This window comes from Haliotis cracherodii, unplaced genomic scaffold (genome assembly GCF_022045235.1).
Source record: "Haliotis cracherodii isolate W230 unplaced genomic scaffold, xgHalCrac1.p SCAF_11, whole genome shotgun sequence".
NCBI classification, from domain to species: Eukaryota; Metazoa; Mollusca; class Gastropoda; order Lepetellida; family Haliotidae; genus Haliotis; species Haliotis cracherodii.
In genome coordinates, this window is record NW_027266266.1 from 4,679,680 (window position 1) to 4,699,614 (window position 19,935).

The following is a 19,935-nucleotide window of genomic DNA, read 5'->3' on the forward strand; positions in this document are numbered from 1 at the left end:
ATACTTTAATAAAATATCTGTCTGTCTGTATGGGTCGCTAAAAGCCAAACAGACAGACAGACATGTTATTAAGTATAGCCTCTCCTTGCGTATAACATAATTACATTAAAATGACAAATTTGAATTAACATATATAAGCCATTCCTTAAGGTATCATGAGAGATTGTAGTAAAGGGTATTATACAATCTTTGTGCAATGCTATTATAACATCAGTGATAACACATGTTTTTCAGTCGCTGAAGAGTATAAAAGCAGGTTTGGGCTAGAGACTTTTGTAGATTTTCACCTGACATTAAAAAACATAACTGCTAACTTTATAAAGTCATAAGCAGGACAATTCAGAAAATAAATTAGACTTCTTCTTTTACCACACTTATTTATTAATTACATAATTACGTTGTTCGACAGAATGGTTCTCATATCGCCCGGTTTCATTTCGAATGGGAGCAACACCGAACCTACATTTAGCAAGGGCGCTTCTAAACGTTCAGGGCATTAAAGGTGTTACGGGGCTTTCCGCGTCATGTTGCGAATAACGATACGTTCTAAGTTTACAGGCGTTGTTCAATAACCTTTCTCACGAAAACACCGCCTGTCGATCAGCCCATATGTTCAAGAAATCATTTTCAATATATGATTTCGGAATACTAACTTTTTCAAATATTTCATGACTTATACAGAACTGCCTCACGTGATAGTTCCAGTTTTTTAATTTTTCAGACTGGTGCTGTTCTGTCCACATAAGTAAAAACAGTTTTAATCTACTGACACTCATATTAGTAACTCGCATCCAAAGATCAAGGGCATTCTTATCACTGAGCAATATGCAGTGGGTTTAAGGTAGCATCGCTCTTCGTAGCATCATTAAATGTGTATTTACCAGCCCCAAGGATACATCTACAGGCTTGATTGTGAACCTTATTAATAACAGCATTCCTTGGTACCCAAAATAGAAGCTCCATATGTTAAAACTTGCTTAAACCAGCGCATAATATAACTTTGCAAAAACATTGGCATACTTACTACCCATTGCCTTACTCTCAGCAATTAGGAGACCCTGCGCTCTACTTGCCGACTGAACCACAACCCTTGCTGGGATAATGTAGTCTAAATGCCCTTGTAATAGAAAGCCAAGATACGTATATCGATCTATACGTACATAATATTGCCACAAGTAAATACTTGACACGATCAAGGTATGGCCCGAATATGGTAGTGCATTACCTCAGATTTATCACAATTAATTAGCATGTTATTATCTGAACACCAGCTACCAAGGTAATCAAGCAAGATTTGGAGGTACGACTCCGTTTCCGGCTAAAGAACAACATCTTCAGTATATATTAAAGTGCATATGAACACTCCGTTCTTTCTTCATCTCATTTCTAAAGTCTTAAGAGAAGAGGCTAAGTTGTTGAACTTACAGGTTGAATAAGAGGGACGACAAAGGGAATCCTTGTCTTACACCACACTTGACACCAGTCTGTCGTAAAACCATTAACTCTTACATAACCTGAAACATTGTCACAGAGTGTAGTGCTTCCCACACTTTCCTCCAACCCCATGGTTACGTAATCTGTACCATAAATACATATAACTACTGAATCGTACGCTTACCGAAAATCGATGAAGGTGATGGGATTTTTTTTCTTCAACCTAGTTTCTTCGATTGACGTCAGCGATAAATGGTCTATTGTGCTCCAACCATTTCTACTAAAGCCATTTTGTTCTTCAGCAATAAAACCGACTTTGTCTGTCCAAAATGTTAATCTATTATTTCGGACATAAAAGAATAATTTATTCGGCACCGAAACTAAACTACTCCCCCTATATGACAGGGGATCTCTGGGGTCTACTGTGTTAGACTGCGGTATAGGATTAACTATGCCCTTAGACCACATTTCTTGGATCTAGCCTAAACTTAACACTTATTAAACAATTTTTAAGTAACACGTTTATAACGAGCTTACGGATATAACGAACTTTTGGTCCCGGCCATATGCCATATATTTTATCATATAAAGTTGATGGATATAACAAACTGGCCCATAACGTAATAACGGATATAGCGAACTCACCTTGTTATTTATCGAGTAACATAAGGTCACAAAACTTGCAAAAAGATGTCTGACGGTTGAAATGCGTTTGCGAACGACGGATATAACGAACAAAACTTAGTGGTTCCTTTGAGTTCGTCATAACCGTAGTTTACTGTACATGGCAATACAAGTCCCAGTGCCTACCTAGCTGTGGCGGTAGTAACATCGTCCATGACGAATAGTTCAATTGTATATTACACGTCATGTCAAAATATAGAAGAATACGCGCTGTCAAAATGATGCTACAAATTGTATCTCGCGATAATTATCACATGTTAAGTTGGTCCTAGTGCAAGTCGGAGCCACTTTGGTGTACACGGTGTCCCACACAAGTAATTACATTGTATCAACATTATCATGATTTGTCGACCCGTGAAGATTCCGGGTTAGAATAGGTCTTCAGCAACCCATGCTTGCCGTAAAAGGTGACTATGCTTGTCGTAAAAGGTGACTAACGGGATCGGGTGGTCAGCCTCGCTGACTTGGTTGATGCATGTCATCGTATCCCAATTGCGTAGATCGATGCTCATGATGTCAATCACTGGATTGTCTGGTCCAGACTCGATTATTTTACAGACCGCCGTCATATAGCTGGAACATTGCTGAGTGCGGCGTTAAACAACAAAGAAACAAACTTGATTTGTCACCTACACATTTGGACATATTATTCGTATACAACTGAACAACTAAAGTTCCCGTGACATTGAATAAGATTTAATGCAAAGTTATGTTTTTTACCAAATCTGAAACAATTTCGGTTTGCAACAGATAAAAGACTCCTGTAAGTGTTCAAAATGGTTTAATTTGCCATACTTACTTCAGAAAATGCGTGATTTCATAAATAACATGTACATGCCATGTTTCGAAGTTCCTGGAGTGTCTGTGGAAAACGTGGTTGACGTCGAAGGCGCCGATCCATCTCATCCCACATGTGCTCGATTGGTGAGAGATCAGGGGGTACGGCCAAGGGATGACATTCACGTTGTTTTGGTGAAGAGAATCCTGAACAAGTCAAGCAATGAGGCCGGGCGTTGTCATGTTGAAAGGCGATGTCTGGACCATGACGACGCAAAAACTGTAGAACAACAGGGCCGATGATCTCGTATCGGTAGCGCTGTCCATTGAGATTTCCCTCTACCACTATCAAACGGGTCCTCTGTCTTGCTGTAATCCTACCCCATATCATAACGCTGCCGCTCCCGAACCGATCTTCTTCCATGACACAATGATTGACGAAACGTTCACCTCGACATCGGTACACTCGAATCCGTCCATCGCTGTGGCTGAGGTGAAAACTCGTCAGTGAATAGAACTTTTCCCCACTGCATGGCCGTCCAGCGTAGACGCTGTCTGCACCACTGTAGACGTGCTTGACGGTGGTTTCCTGTGAAAATGGGACGTCTGGTGGGTCTTCTGGCGACAATCCCTGCACATCTGAGGCAGCGACGTTCGATATTCCTCGAAGGCCAGGGATGCTTCTTGCAGTCAGTGTTGCTGGCTGGAATCGATTTCGTAGGTGTGTTGTTCGAATCCAGTTGTCTTGTCGATTTTTGGTTACGCGTGGCCTGCCACTCCGAGGATGGTCTCTGACTGCAGTCGTCTGTTGCCAACGTTGCCATAAACACCAAATGGTGTTTCCGTGGACGTTAAATTGTCTTGCAACATCACGTTGACTCGCTCCTGCTTCAAGCATACCAATGGCTCGCAGGCACTCATTTTCGGACAGGCGTGGCATTTCGTAATGTTGAATAATTGCATAATGTTGTTGTTTTTCTGAGTGGTTGTTGTCAGCACGATGCTAAACAATACATATGGAATCCCGTTAACGCACATTTTTTTATACCCATTCTTGGGTAGTGAAATGCATGGGGCTTGCATAAAAGTCAACTTTTGCAAGGAATGCATGCTTTTCTGTAGCAGTTGCGTTTTGGTGACTTGATTCCATACATGTACTACAATATTGAAAACCAAACTTCACTTGTTTGTAAATACACTAAACTATTGGTGTCACAGGAACTTTTGTTGTGGAGTATATTTGAATTGTTTATGGCAGTTACGTATATATTTACAGTTGAAATGAGCGAGTTCATTGTTATACGCGACTGTCGTCAATATTGGAGCTAAATCAGGACGGACAGTGTTTAAAGTGTTGAGTGCAGCACTCATGTAAACTGGTGTGCAAAGTGACAAGAGGGAGTCCATTCGAATCCGGCTCAATGCGGACACGAGTGGGTGAGTTAGTATGTTTTTACGCCGCTTTTAGCACTATTCCACTCATGACTCCGGGGGACGCTAGAAATGGGCTTCACACGTCGTACCCATGTGTGGAATCGAACACGGCCTTCTGCATGGCGAGCAAACGCTTTAACCTCAAGGCTACCCGACTGCTTCAATATTACGAGGCTATGGTGATGTATGGGTCGAGCGTATTTTTATCATCACAGAATGAAGATGTAATGTGCTGGATAATTGTAGACACTGATAAAAGATACAAAAGTAACCTCTCTTCTCTAGAAGCACAATTATACGCAAGATAAAATAAGCAATGCTCAGGTGAAATATTTACTTTGTGTTGCTAGTCAAAATACTGTAAACGAAAATCGTACATTTACCAAGCAAGTGACTTATCAAAACTAAAAACTAAAACTTATCGTCACCATTACCGATGCTACCAACAAAGATACCCACCTACATATCCTTATTATTTCCAAAACTTTAGTTCCTTTTGTTGATCAATGTGACCATACGCTCTTATACTGTCACCAAAGGTGACAAATGCGCTTACAAATGGCGCAGCACAGGTCGCGAACTAGTCTAGATTTCTACTATATCATCCGGGTAGTCATGGGAAAAAATAAAATAACAAAGGCAACAACCAGTCCCGGGGAATTGATTTAGATCAGTGCCCCTTTAATGGAACAGATAATTAACAACATCATGATGACTCCACTAAAATGAAATAAACGGTTTATTTACTCATATATACAAAACATAATAAGTTTAAGAATGTCAACGAATCTAGATCCTTGACATATTCACAAGAACTTGACATGTAGATATTATATGCATAGCTATAACCACCATGAATATTCATATGAAAATGAAATGTGATATTATCCGACACAATTACTGTAGATCATGTATCTGTATATCAAGACTCTAGAGCAATAAATGCAAACCAGCATACCCAATTCAAGGAGGCCATCTTTCAATCTTGCATTCTATATCAATATCTTTAAAATTAATGATACTAAAAGTATTAATACATACACGAGTTCCATTCCGGGTCTACAGCATAAAAAATTATCTATGAGCCAACCATGCTATTGGCATGATGACAACCCTCAATAAAATTATTGCCTGATACACTGGTTTAATTATTCCTAACTGATAATATTTTCTATTGTGGGTCTAAAATATGTAATAAGTTGGTTTACATAAAATCTGGCCTAAAATTCAATGTAGGTGGTCAAAATAAAATATTATTAATTTTCGAGATTAGTAAGGCTACAAATGAATGAAAAACAAACTTCTAGCTCACAGCAGGACAGAAGCATGATTGAGAAACGTTACCAGAAGACTGGTTGGGTTTTTCTGTGTATTGGGTAAAGAATTTTATACGTAATGTTCCCCATTTCTTAAGTCGGAGGAGATAATAACGGTGACTTCGCCACCCGTGTACCAATGAGAAATATACAGATTCTTATATACAAATCAACAGATGTTCCTGAGACACACAAATCACCCAGTCCACAGCAGGAGAGACCTGAAAATACACCAGCTGTTTTCTCCTGCAACAGCTAAACATTATCAACAGTAAATACTACAATGTTCCATACTTGATGGGAACTAAAATTTTCTTTGTTGAACATGTCAAACTGTTAACTTACTCAAGTACTTTAGAACCCATCGCCCACCCCATAAAAAATTACCCCCCATATTCCTGAATCATATATGTCACTTGAACCTGAACAGGCTTCAGTCACCAGCTGCATATTTAGTCATATGTGAAGCTGACCAGCTGCATATTCAAGTCAATGTGACACTCTTCTTACAACACTGATAGAACAGGGAAGAGCAAACATTTAATAAATGAATCACTCCTTGATTGTTCCCCTTAGTTATTTTCATTTCACTCAGTGCTTTTGTTCAAGGAAAACTAAAAAACCTACTTTGAAAATATCCTGAATCAACAGAAAACATTTGATGATAGACAGTCATGAAATCTTTCCTTCATCTGTTCTTCATTATTTTCCCTTTATTTCGGCTATGTCTGCATAAAACACTACACTAACATTATTTTACATAAAGTAGTATATATTCAACTTGTTTCACTAGCCAAAACCTCTCTGTATTATCCAAAATGAAACATACATATCCTCATTCCACCTAATTTGATAATTAATTCAGCACTAAGGCCCATAAAGATCTGGGTAAGAATTGGTTTTCAGCACCCTTGTCGCAAAAGGCGACTAACTGGAACGGGTGGTCAACTTGCCGACTTGGATATGGAAGTCATTTCTTATCACAATTTGCTGGAATAGAGCTGGAATATTGTGCAGTACAGTGTCAATCACAAAATAAACAAACATAGCAGTAAGCATCAAAAGCCATTTCTAAGCAGACCAAGTCTTGTAGAATATCTTTCCATCTGGCGAGTTTAGCTTATAATCCACTAAATAAATACAAACACCTAATGTAGAGACAATTTGAGGGTTAGAAACTCAAACAGTTTTGACACATCAATATGAAGATTCATTCACTATTGTTTCAATTAAACCATTTCTTCACTTAACATGTTTAAATCCTCTGCTTCAATATGCTCTATAAAATGTTCAGTTGAACCATCCTTTATCCCAGAGTCAAGGAAATAATCTGGTTACATGGCTGATGTGAGGCAACTGCAGCTGCTTGTTGTGATGGCCTAGTCCTCCTTCTATGACATGTCAGTTATTTTGGCCTCTGTGCTGGGCTTTGGTTGAGTTGTCAAGCCGCTGAAGTTGGGCGTGGCACTGTCAGTAATGGCCTGTTGTGCATTCAGTATTTTGTCTATCAAGGCAATCTCTTCTCCCCGCCGCTCAACATCATCTAGCGGTGTCCAGGACTGGTCATACTCCAGGCGGAATCCTCCCAGGAACTCATGTGGACATGATGCTCCCCATTCCTTGAAATCAAAAACGTATACTCAATATCTTTATTAAAGGGTCACCCCTCACCCCATTCCTTGAAATATAAAACATATACTCAGCATCATTATTAAAGGCTCAACCCCTCTCCCACCCCATTCCTTGAAATAGAAAACATATACTCAGCATCATTATTAAAGGGTCACCCCTCCCCCATTCCTTGAAATAAAAAACATATTCTCAGCATCATTATTAAAGGGTCACCCCTCCCCCATTCCTTGAAAATAGAAAACGTATACCGGTACTCTGCATAATTATTGATGGGTCAAGCAGATGCTAAACTTCCCATTTTCAACTTCCGAGATTGCAGTTCAGTTGCATCTGGAATGAACCATATTATTCCCCATATCGACTGTCACTTGTCATGTATTGTACCTGCATGGGCTAAACCACTGGTAGCATTCAGGCAACCTTTCACCTTTAATCTTGCACTTCCCCGGATGGGACTCAACCTAAACACAACTGTACTTTGCTGAGAAAGTGTTATCCCAGGTATATATGTTCTTTAACTGTTAATCAAATTGTCAACATACTCAGACCTACTGAAGCTTGTTGACATTATTCATGGTTTACACCCACCGAACGTTTTGTTTATTTGATTGTTTTTTGTTTAACGCCGCAGTATTCCAGCTATATGACAACGGTCTGTAAATAATTGAGTCTCAACCAGACAATCCAGTGATTGACATTATGAGCATCGATCCACACAATTGAAATCGATGACATGCATCAACCAAGTCAACAAGTCTGACCACCCGAACTCAGTCACCTCTCACGGCAAACATGGGTTGCTGAAGATCAAAACTACCCTGGGTCTTCATGGGTCCCTCAATACCTACGTAACACTTCGGTAATGATGAGTGTAGAATCATGACATTCACAGACTAAGCAAGGGAGATAAGGTTTTCCAGTAAATTCATATAACTCGCTGACTTGGTTGATGCATGTCATCGATCCCAGTTGCGTGGATCAATGCTCATGATATTAATCACTGGATTGTCTGGTCTAGACTCGATTATTTACAGACCGCCGTCATATAGCTGCAATATTGCTGAGTGCAGCGTAAAACAACAACCAAACAAAAACCATACATCTTTCTCAGACATAAGCACACAATGATATTTATGTGAGTAGTTGTTCAAAACCGAGATTACTTAAAAAGTAAAATTAATTTTCGGTGAACATGATGAGCCAAATTGCTCTGGGAGTAATGTTTTTCTCTGAACTATAAAAAACAGTAATTTACAAGCATCTCAGTCAGGTTACCCTTGCTTAAATATATGCAGGAGCCATCTGTGATATCAATAACAAAACGTATGTTGCTATGGTTATCATAGGGTATGTGACAGTATGGAGAAGTACTGCCCAGACTCTCTCATACAGCAATATGTGTTGCCATGGTTACAACAGATACCTACCTGCGGTGACAATATGGAGAAGTACTTCTGCCCCGAGTCTCTCTCAAACAGGTAATATGTGTTGCCTGGTTTCTTCACAAAGTTACAGGCTACGTGATGAAGGAGGGCATTCCTCTTGGCCTCTTCCAACACCTGAAAACATGGCATCTCATCACTGATCAACACTCAACAGCACAAAATGTGATGAACTAATATTGTGATACTATGTACCATGGTGTGTTTGACTTGATTCACTAAGGGACCGGCCATTTATTATTGAGTGAGTGAGTGAGGTGGGTTTAACACCGCTTTTAACAGTATTCCAGTTATATCGTGGCGTGTCAGCTTAATGTGGGAGGAAAGCTCGGAGTGATGCAGGTCTTAGACGTTTACCACTTTGGTGAAACCCACAATTATAGGTTTCTGGCATGCCCAAGGGATGCAACTCTGCACAGCGAATCGTGGCGCCTTAGACGACTGGGCCACCCGTGCCCCCATTTATTATTGAGGGGGAGTCTCTGAGGGAGAGTCTTAAAAATAATACACATATTTGTGGAGAGTTATATTAAAATGTTAAAATGGACATAATTTTTCAGACATACACCATGAGTGGGGGTTATTTATCATTCAATAAAACACTACAAGTAGAATTAACCATGAGGGGCCTACTTTTAGATGCGATTCCACAACCATAGGTTTCTGGCGTGCCCAAGGGACGCAACTCTACACAGCGAATCGCGGCGCGACAACTGGGCCACCCGTGCCCCCTAATGTACAAGGACATGGAGTGGGTCATCCAAAAATATGACCAGCATTATGGGAGGGTCATTATGTTCTCGCTTCACTGCATCATGTCTCGTAGACTTGAGGAGGACTTGAGCAAGTTAAAACAAGCTCCCTAACAGTGCATTCTGCTGAACCCGCAACCAAATGACCGTTGTTTACAAGTGATGACTATCGTGACGCCAATACACTTGGTACGGCTTAATTGTTTTGTTTCTTTGTCAATTTCTATTTCGTATCACTTATCACGTAACTAGTTTAGCGAGAATGCAAGGGGGAAGTTCCTTGTTTTTCCATAGTCTGCAATCTCAAACCAATATGATTTAACCAAACAAACAAATGCAATTACATCTGGGAAATATTAAATCTGTCATACACCTTTTCCCAATTCACTAGAATGGCAGTCCTAAAGACATACGCAAAAATATAAATATCACTACATTTGGGGTATCTGGGAAAGTTTTGCACGTCTCTTGTAATGGCTGTTTGCAGACTGGTGCCAGCGATACCAGGAGGGTGACAAAGGTATCACACAGTGGAATTGCGCATAGAGGTTAAGAAGACAAAGGGAGATAACTCTAATTACTACACATTCTGAAGTCATAATGGGATAACGTTTCAAGTCCCACAATGTTATGACTTTGGTCCTGTAGAAGGAACATATTTCAAATTAGAAATGAGCATTGACTTAAGTCAGATAAAATGTCTTGATTACTGTTTTTTTCTATATTTACCTTTCAAAACTAGATGATCATGATGAAAACACATGTTTACCAGGATTATTTTGCATGATGCATGTTACAGCTAATTTTGAACGAAATGAAGAAATTATGATATAAACATACTGTGAAGAGCAAGGTTACCTGAAGATCTAACTGCGCTACAATTTGGAACCGAACACGTAGCATGAGGTTTCAAACGTCAAATTTAGTGTGCTTAAATCTAAAAGAAACCTCGCTCTTTATTGAAAACGGTATGTTTAACTCCATTCTTCCATGACTAAGTAAAACGTGAAATTGCTGGTGTCACAAATTATATTGAGTGAAGTGCAATGAGTTGAGTCCAGTCTTTGGAGTGGGTTGTTGATCAGAATCTATGGAATCATCGACAACAGCCTATAAACAAGACGTGATGCACAAATGAGGAGAATGGACCCACAAAAAGAATACACTGCATCCTTTAGGACTCCCAATGTTATTCAGACCCGTGAAGATCCGGGGTAGAATAGGTCTTCAGCAACCCATGCTTGCCGTAAAAGGTGACTATGCTTGTTGTAAAAGGCGACTAATGGGATCGGGTGGTCAGGCTCGCTGACTTGGTTGATGCATGTCATCGATCCCAATTGCAGAGATAGATGCTCATGATATTAAGCACTGGATTGTCTGGCCCAGGCTCGATTTTACAGACCGCCGTCATATAGCTGGAACATTGCTGAGTGCGGTATTAAACAACATACCAACCAACCAAACCAATGTTATTCATTGTACCTACAGCACATCAAGAGCGATTATTGGTGTCTGTTCTTTCATCAATCTGTCATGACCACTGTCAACATGATCATTGATTCGTTCCAGGCTCTAAAGTAATTTTCAACAAGAGTCATCAGAAAGATGACATATCTCCCCGGCAGCTGTCTGTGAAGTAACCACTAGTAAATGTGCAATTCTCTATGTAATGAGTCAACAGTTGAATGTTCTTTAAGAAGCATACATTGTTTACCCACTGAATCGTTTTCGAATTCTGGCCCAGAAACGAACCCGTTCCCCAATGGAGTCTATGTCCAACTTCATTCCATAAAAATTTAAAAAAAATTAAAATCAGAAAAACCCCAAATATCAAAAGGCACAACTTCAGTATGTTCCTGATAGCCTTGCCAAGTTTCGATCAAATACACTGAATGGTTTTCGAATTCTGCCCCGGCAACGAACCCCATCCCTAATTGAGTCTATGTCCAACTTCATTCCATAAATATTTTAAAAAATAAAACTTAGAAAAGTCCCAAAATATCAAAAGGCACCACTTCAGTATGTTCCTGATAGCTTTGCCAAGTTTCGATCAAATACACTGAATGGTTTTCGAATTTTGCCCCAGAAAAGAAAATGATTACGGACGGACAGACTGACAAATCACTATCTTTTACAGGACCCTGATATTACCTGCACGGACCTTCAAAATTAATTCTTGGGGGTCTCATGGACCCCAGCTTTTGTAAGTCAAGGTAAAACTCTGGTATTTATGGTTTTATTATTGATATGTGAATAAGATTAATTATAATAGGTATAAAGGGGGCTTTTGTAAGGCGAGCGATTGAGTTGAGATTAAAGCCACATTGGAAAAGAATTTCAGTTATATCATCGTGTGTCAGCTTAATGTGGGAGGAAAGCCCAAAGTGAGGCAGGTCTCAGACGTTTACCACTTTGGTGAAACCCATGCGCACGGTAGAAACAAAATCGGGGCAAAACAGGATTCGAACCCACCATCATAAAGCATGTCCAAGGGATGATTTGTAAAGTCCCACATGAGGAACATAATCTTGACAGGGTATATGTCAGCATACCTTTCTTGCCTGTTCTTGTAGATACCGTATTTGATCAGCTATAACCGTCAACTTGCTCCCAGCATTGGCTCGGGTAAACTCATCTGCCTGAAAGCAAGCATCTGACATTAGAGATGAAAAACATTTACTCAACAAGAAATAACTGTCTGTAACAATTGTAACGTCAAACAACATAAATGAGAAACAGTTACATTTCTATTTTAACTTTGTTTTCTTCAAGGCAAGAGCGTTAACTGACTATCAAAGTATAGTTTCCACCCTTGCCGAACTAGGCTGAAATAGCCGCTTTTAGCAATATTCCAGCAATATCACGGCTGGGGTCACCAGAAATGGGCTTCACACATTGTACCCATGTCGGGAATCGAACCCGGATCTTCGGCGTGACGAGCGAACACTTTAACCACTAGGCTACCCGACAAACTTCGTTAACATGGTGATATATCTGTCGTACATAAACATTTCAGGCCGTCAGCATAAACCACGATATTTATCTTTCAACTGTTTTTTTTCACCAAAATAATATTCTAATGAGAGCCCCCTTTTGTAATTCTCAGAGCGCCCAGGCGCTTATTACGTCAAATACGGTAGTTTTAACAATTTTATGGGGGATGTGGTTTGAGTGTACATGTAACATGGGCAGAGTTAGGAATAGATGCACCAACCTTCTGCACCTGCATAGCCAGCTCCACGAGGTCCATAGGGTCGGATGTCTTGTTGGCATGACGAGCACTGACCAGCTTGACACCCCCCGGACGAGTGCTGCTCTCCACCAGAGACACTTGCAGAGACAAAAGAAGAGTACAGATACACATCTTAGTTTGGGATGGCAGCCTTACAAACTTGTCCTTTTTATGAGCAGTCAAGAGGACTAGTGTAAACCTTATTTCTCCATCTTCTGAGGCAAGGGTGTTAACATCTTCCTGACTATCAAAGTCCAGTTTCCCTTGCCGAACTAGACTGGAATGTCATAGCGCTACTAGTGGTTATTACGAGTGTCCCTTCTATTGACCAATGAGATTCCACCTCTTGTATCAATTGCATTTGCTTCAAACAAAATGCCAACGCCCAGTCAAGATGATCTGATCAATAATCAAGATCTGTATTGTGATAAAACTTATCTAATACTGCAAAGTGCATGAAATCATGTGAGCAGCTTGACTAAAAACATAAAAGGATTTGGAAAATATCTGTTGACGCCGAGTGCAAATCATGCAAACAGATATTTACAAAATATTTCATGATTCTAAACAAAGTAAGAACAGTTTTATTACAATATAGATCTTGACCATCAATTGGATCGCCTTGAATGGGTGCCACCATTTTGTTTGAAGCAAATGCAAGTGATATAAGAGGTGGAATCTGATTGGTCAATAGGAGGGACGTAACTCGTAATAGCCACTAAGCAAGGCAGTCTAGCAAGCTATATGAAATCAGCATCAGGAATTTTGGTTTTTTCAGTTTGAGAGCTGAGACAAGTGTTGTATGATATATTAGTCTATATATAGTCAATAGGACACAGATAAGCCTATAAATGTACAAATGTCTGACTGGCATTTTCATAAGTTGCTATAGGTGGCAGTAAAGACAACATATTTTTTAATGATGACAACTTCTTTATTCTATTCTGATCTGACGTATATAGATACTTATACCATTGCCTAACAACAGAGAAGCAAGACAGCACACTTACTTCACTCTTGCTTGACAACAGTGAAAGGATCTAAGCATCATATAAATCAATCGATGTTGTCAATTTCAAATTATGAACCCTTTTTAAAAAAGTGTTTTGTTTGTTTGATACGCATTAAGAGGTTTGAGTACTAAGAACGGATAGGATTTATGGATCTTATATTGATCATATCCATAAATCCTATCCTTACCGCGGACTGTCATTAATCGAGCCTGGACCAGACAAACCAGTGATTGATTTAATTAGCATCGATCCACGCAATTGGGATACGATGACATGCATCAAACAAGTCAGTGAGCCCTTCACGGATGAAATTATGAAACTCGAACTGCAGTACGCTTTTTAAGCGGAGTAACTACACCAGCGGCTTCGGAAGTTTTGCGAAGTTCGCAAGAGTTACTTCCCTTCGTTTGAAATAAATGTTATATAACTCGACGGCGGAATGTACATTGATTAATAGTATGTCGACAATGAGAGTCACATCTATAGTTTCAGAGAATAATGAGATTTATACCTGATGTCAAATTGGGATCTGTAGGACGTGACATGTTCAGCCCAGTTTGAGTGTCAACACAGAAATGATTTCTCCGGATGTGGCAAAGGCCTTATATACAGTGAATGACGTCACAAATAAGAGACCAATCAGCTGTTAGAAGGGAGCAGTTATTGCTTTTTACGACCAGGCCTTCTCTCGCGACCCGCTAAAAGATATCAAATCAACATGGCTTGGTATGCAAGTATGGCGCAGAATTATGTACTGTACCGCTCTACAAGAGCAATAGCCGTAAAGATAAAACGCTGTTCTTCCACAATATTCCTGAAGATGAAGAGGTTCGGAAACAGTTGACTGTCAACATCCGTCGTGATAAGGGATCGTTATTCAAGCATATATTGGTCACGAAGCCACATGTAAAATTGTAAGAAAAATCAAACCTGTGATCAATTTTTCTCAACAACGACGATACTCACTTGCTACTCTGATCACATGATGCACTTTTGATGATTGTAATTTTTAAACAGTGAACTGATATCTGGTATAAGTAAAAATGTAAATTTAGTAATATTTACACACTGAACGGTATGTCACCAACTATTTAGTGAAAGGTGATGTACTGTTCAGTTTTCGATCAATGACTTTATTTATTTATGAAGCTTTAAAATAGATTTCTAAACATTATTTTTTAATAAAGTGGATGTGAAATCTCTGTAGGGACAGTTACAATCAGGTCATTTAACTCTAAGTCTCATATGGTTTGTTTTTTTTCTAATGAGTTCTGTTTCATTACATTTGCATATGTATTCTGCGTGTTCTATAGCGGTAGTACCTGGACACTCACCAAACATTTTTTCATAGCTAATTAGGTGAACTGCTAATACCCAAAATTCACAGACAAGCATAATCCTCTTTCCTCATAGTCCATATAATATTCCTCTGCTGGAGATAACTCTCCAGACAAACCACCCAGGAACACCTTTCCAACATGACTGCCATGCCCCTACATATTGTCTTACATCATCGCTAAGCCATATTGTTTCCCTTTTTAATCTAGTTTATTCCCCACGATTCATTTTACGTTGGTGTATAATAGGACTTTAAGCTCGAAAAAAAACACTAAATAGTTCCATATAGGCGATGTCACAATACTACATCAATGAAAAAAAGTGTTGGTCCTGGAAATATTTTTTTTTAAATAATCAATAAAAATTCTTCCCATTTCAACATGTCAGATTTTATTTTTATTGTGCATAGCAATGTTTACATTAATGTAGAATGTATATAAAAGCAGGGTTTTTAGAATAAGATGGAAATGAATTATATATTCATGATATTGCATATATATATTATGACAGATAATTCAATTTATGGTATTCCCCAAACTACAGTTGATGTTCATTATGTTGTTAATGTAGAATGAGATTAACAGTTTACTGGGAGTGACATTTGATATTTTATTTGTTGTTTAACATATCTGTTCAATCAACATGATCCATGTACCAGTCTGACCCGGCTTTGTTCAACTAAGTGTCTGAAATATGACCAGTCATTTAGGATAATACATGTTAATGAAGGGTCAATTTTGAAACCACTTGCAGTTATCTCCCTTGGTATCAGCAATTTCCTTAGCAATTCTGACAGTAAGTGAGTGAGTTGTGTTTAGCATCGCTTTTCACAGTACTGCAGTCATATAACAGCATGTCAGCTTAATGTGGGAGGAAGGCCCCAAGTGATGCAGGTCTCAGAAACCCACAAGCACGGGTATGACAAACGTAGAAACATAATCGGGGCAAACCAGGATTCGAACCCACAATCATAGGTTTCTAACTCGCACAAGGGACACAACTCTGCAAGCGTAATGCTGTGCCTAAGACGACAGGGCCACCCATGCTGCCCCCCCGACAATGTGTAAGCGAGTTGTATTGTGATGATTGTTGATATGCCCCCTCTCTGAGCATGCTGAGTGTGTAGCTAGTCAATGTATTGACAAAATCATATCTGTGTACAATTTTGTTTTGTTTTAGATTACTAATGCAACACATGTTTGTGGCAAACACTTCAGACCAGATGATTATCAAATATTCTTGACTGGCATCCGCAGGCTAAAGAAGGTTGCTATACCGACCATTTTCTCATCCAAAATGTCAACAATGGTCAAGTGAATGTCCACCTCCTATAAAAGTTTAGTCAGGTTTGTCTTGTTTATTTACAAATTATAATATATTTAAAAATGTCATGTATGTACAACTAATTTGAGGAATGTTATCAAAATAGTTCTGTAGCCGTAGGAAACTATACTTGGAAATATATACCTGTAATAATACATGAATTTATTATCCTGGACACGCTAGACTTTTTTCAATCAATTACACATTTTCATGAAGAGTAGCTGGTATGGGACATTAGACATGTCACGTTCCTGGGTAGAATTGGTCTTTAGCAACCCATGCTTGTCGTAAGAGGCAACTAACGGGATCGGGTGGTCAGGCACGCTGGCCTGGTTGATGCATGTCATCGTATCCCAATTGTGTGGATCGGGATGTCAATCACTGAATTTCCGGTCCAGACTTGATTATACACAGACTGCCGTCATACCGCTGGAATATTGCTGAGTGCAGCGTTTAACAACAAACAAACAAGTATGGGTCATAGCATGTTATTAATTGTAAAAGCCTGTAATTTATACCTACTAATGTAATATTGGTTTTCATAGTACCTGAACACTTTCAATAAACATTCTTGAATAAGGAATGAAGATTTGTGTTTTCAGCTTTAAGGAAGAAATTGTCAGCACAGAAGATGTGGCATCAAATTTCACCTTGTCGGCAGATCCTGGACCTACTCCGGCTCCTGCTCCAGACCATGAGTGTGGCGAGCCAGCTGACAGTACAGCTGGAGAACAGCTGGAGACCTTAAGGAAGCATGTTAAACAACTGGAGGCAGCCATAGCTGTTGTGTCATCACATAAGTTTGGTATACAACATTTCTCTACAGATCCTGAATTAATACAGTTTTATACAGGATTTAGAACAAATGAGAATTTTGTAGTTTGATTCATTGAAACCAGCTGCTGGTAATATGTCACGGTGGAACCAATTTCAAATACCAGACAACAGTGGTAATATTCAGTTTAAGAATGGCCCATTTATAACAAAATGTTTCCCTAGTTGATCAAGATCAGATCTTAGTTCACGCAACCGCTAAACAAAGATCTGAGGACATCCCATTAGGAGTCACGTCAGAACCTTTCATCCGACCAATCAGAGCGTCGCTTACCAGATCATGAAAGTGACAGTCGGAATGTGACTTCTAATCATGCAACCTCAAAAACTTTAACACAGGGTATTCCGAACGATAGTTACAAGATTAATGACTAAATCCACACAATCTAGACCATATATTAGCCAATCCAGAATGTTCTTTTGTTCAGGTTTCATATTTTTAATCGAGAATAAGTCGAAATGCTTTTCGAAGCGTAGTCGCCAATTTGAAATTAGTGCCGTAAACCAAGAGAAAGCTGCCTTCTGATTGGCTAATGTCGACTTCTTGTCAGTCATTCCATTGGTCGGTCAAAGTTCACGCAAGGTCGGTCTGATGTGACCTATAATGTGGTGTCCTCAGATCTTTGTTTAGCGGTTGCGAGAACTAAGATCTGATTTTAATGAGATTACAAGTTGATCAGTATTTCATGGTTCTTTGTCGGGTTTTTTTTTTAGATTGATCTGTCTGTTCACTTCAATGTGTCTGTTAGTCCTGTAAGTAGAACTGTTATTACAAGGGCCAATTATCTGTGTGTGATGTTAGGTAGGGTGCTATGTTGGCCACAAAGAGCCGTTATAAATAGACTTATGCCAGAATATTTTAAAAGTACATACCCTAATACCAGAGTGATCTGACCTGTGAAGATCCGGGGTAGAATAGGTTTTCTGCTACCCATGCTTGCCATAAAAGGCGACTATGCTTGTCGTAAGAGGCGACTAACAGGATCAGGTGGCCAGGCTTGCTGACTTGGTTGATGCATGTCATCGTATCCCAATTGCGTGGATCGATTCTTGTGATATCAATAACTGGATTTTCTGGTCCAGACTTGATTATTCACAGATCGCCATCATATGGTTACAGACCGCTGTCATATAGCTGGAATATTGCTGAGTGTGGGGTTAAACAAACAAACCAGTGATCTTGGATTGTACAGAAATAAGTGTCCAAACATGGAGTGCAGAAACCAGGAATTCTGAAACGTATTCAAGTAACAAGTCACATCCAACAGTAAAAGTTTTAGTTGGCATGACACCGGATGGTATGGTTAGTTTTGTTAGTTGCTTGTACACTGGTTCACTCCTGATAAGGAAATAACACAACAGTCTGGAATTTTAGTGAGTGAGTGAGTATGGTTTTACGCCGCTTTTAGCAATATTCCAGCAATATCATGGCGGGGGACACCAGAAATGGGCTTCACAGTGGGTGTACAGTGTTGAGCACATGCTTATGGTTCGTTCGCATCTTGTTCAAAGGGAGATAATACTTTGTGAGTAGTCTCCCTTTTATTGTGTTCCGACAATCATAAACAGCTGCTAATATCTGAAAATATGAACACTGACAGGCGTTGAATGATGTCATTATAAACTGTGTAATATTTATCAATTATGCTGAGGCATCAGCAAAAGAAATGTTCGGACCGAGATAATAAAACTGCCCATCTCAGTGTTGCAAAACGAGCATATTTCTTACACACCGAAGGGAGCTATTTTAGTCATTCCGGCTTTCCTTAGAGAAAAGGATAGATTGTCTGGAGATGAAGTTAGTGGAACCGAGAAGATGGAGAGACATTCTTGTTGAGAGGAGCAATGGATGCTGCAAGGAATATCATATTCTTGATTCAGAGTTGCCATTGCCACTTGCAGGTTCAATTAATCAAATATGGACTGTATGTGTCTTGTTGACAAATTTCTATGTTAATTGTTTCAGAGCATTGTGAACACGTGTCCCATATTGAAATAATTTAAAATTATGTTCCTACTCGGCATGGTTCTGTAAACCAGGAATTGTTGGAAAGTCATGACAGAATAAAAACTCTTGATACCTGTTTGTAGTTTCAAGTAAATGTATTTGTATGCCATAAAATTAACATGTACATGTTTTCTACAAGTTAAACATGTTTCTTGGCTACGTCTGTCAGCTAATCTCCTTATAGATGACATAACAGATAAAGCCATTCACTCATCCAAATTTATGTGGTCCAAAACTTGTTGAAATATTTTTCTTGTAAACATTGTACATAAACATGATAAAAAGAAGATTGTCAATTAAAACAAATGTACTTATCTATTTTTGTAAACAATTTCATATGTTAACATATACATGTGAATATGCTAGCAATACAGTGCAATTTGGTGAATACTGAAGATCTTTCTTGCATAAAATTTAAAATTTTATGTTGGGAGAACAAAACGTATACTAACATTGATCAATGTCTCAATTTGATGTTATACAAGGCTTAATGCTTTTGATAAATCTGTTAGAAAATTGACAACTTTCATGACTTTCATTTGTAAAAAGTATCTTTTTCTTTTTTGCTTAAGACCCGTGAAGATCCAGGGTAGAAGAGGTCTTCAGCAACCCATGCTTGCCATAAAAGGTGACTATGCTTGTCAGAAGTGGCGACTAATGGAATCGGGTGGTCAGACTCAGTGACTTGGTTGATGCATGACATCGTATCCCAATTT

The 19,935-nt window shown here is 39.1% G+C and overlaps 1 protein-coding gene and 1 long non-coding RNA gene across 2 annotated transcripts; one reads left to right on the forward strand and one right to left on the reverse strand.

Moving 5' to 3' along the window:
- Positions 1 to 6,278: 6,278 nt before the first annotated feature.
- Positions 6,279 to 14,291, reverse strand: LOC139455264 (uncharacterized protein C1orf50 homolog). The gene is made up of 5 exons (XM_071236817.1): positions 14,228 to 14,291; positions 12,686 to 12,801; positions 12,024 to 12,110; positions 8,705 to 8,836; positions 6,279 to 7,264 (listed from the first exon to the last, which is right to left on the reverse strand). The coding sequence occupies exons 1-5, from the start codon at positions 14,259 to 14,261 to the stop codon at positions 7,037 to 7,039; spliced, it is 597 nt and encodes a 198-aa protein (XP_071092918.1). The 5' UTR covers positions 14,262 to 14,291; the 3' UTR covers positions 6,279 to 7,036.
- Positions 14,292 to 14,452: 161 nt separating this feature from the next.
- LOC139455265 (uncharacterized) lies at positions 14,453 to 17,394 on the forward strand. The gene is made up of 3 exons (XR_011652471.1): positions 14,453 to 14,630; positions 16,234 to 16,400; positions 16,980 to 17,394. It is a non-coding gene; the product is annotated as an uncharacterized lncRNA (long non-coding RNA).
- The last annotated feature ends 2,541 nt before the right edge of the window (positions 17,395 to 19,935 follow it).

What these genes read in the sequence shown, in the direction of transcription:
- LOC139455264 (XM_071236817.1), bottom strand. Translation starts at nt 14,261, where the DNA reads ATGTCACGTCCTACAGATCCCAATTTGACATCAG. An exon ending in AGATCCCAATTTGACATCAG is followed by an intron (nt 12,802 to 14,227) that starts GTATAAATCTCA and finishes TGTCTCTGCAAG; the next exon opens with TGTCTCTGGTGGAGAGCAGC. An exon ending in TGGCTATGCAGGTGCAGAAG is followed by an intron (nt 12,111 to 12,685) that starts GTTGGTGCATCT and finishes GCTTGCTTTCAG; the next exon opens with GCAGATGAGTTTACCCGAGC.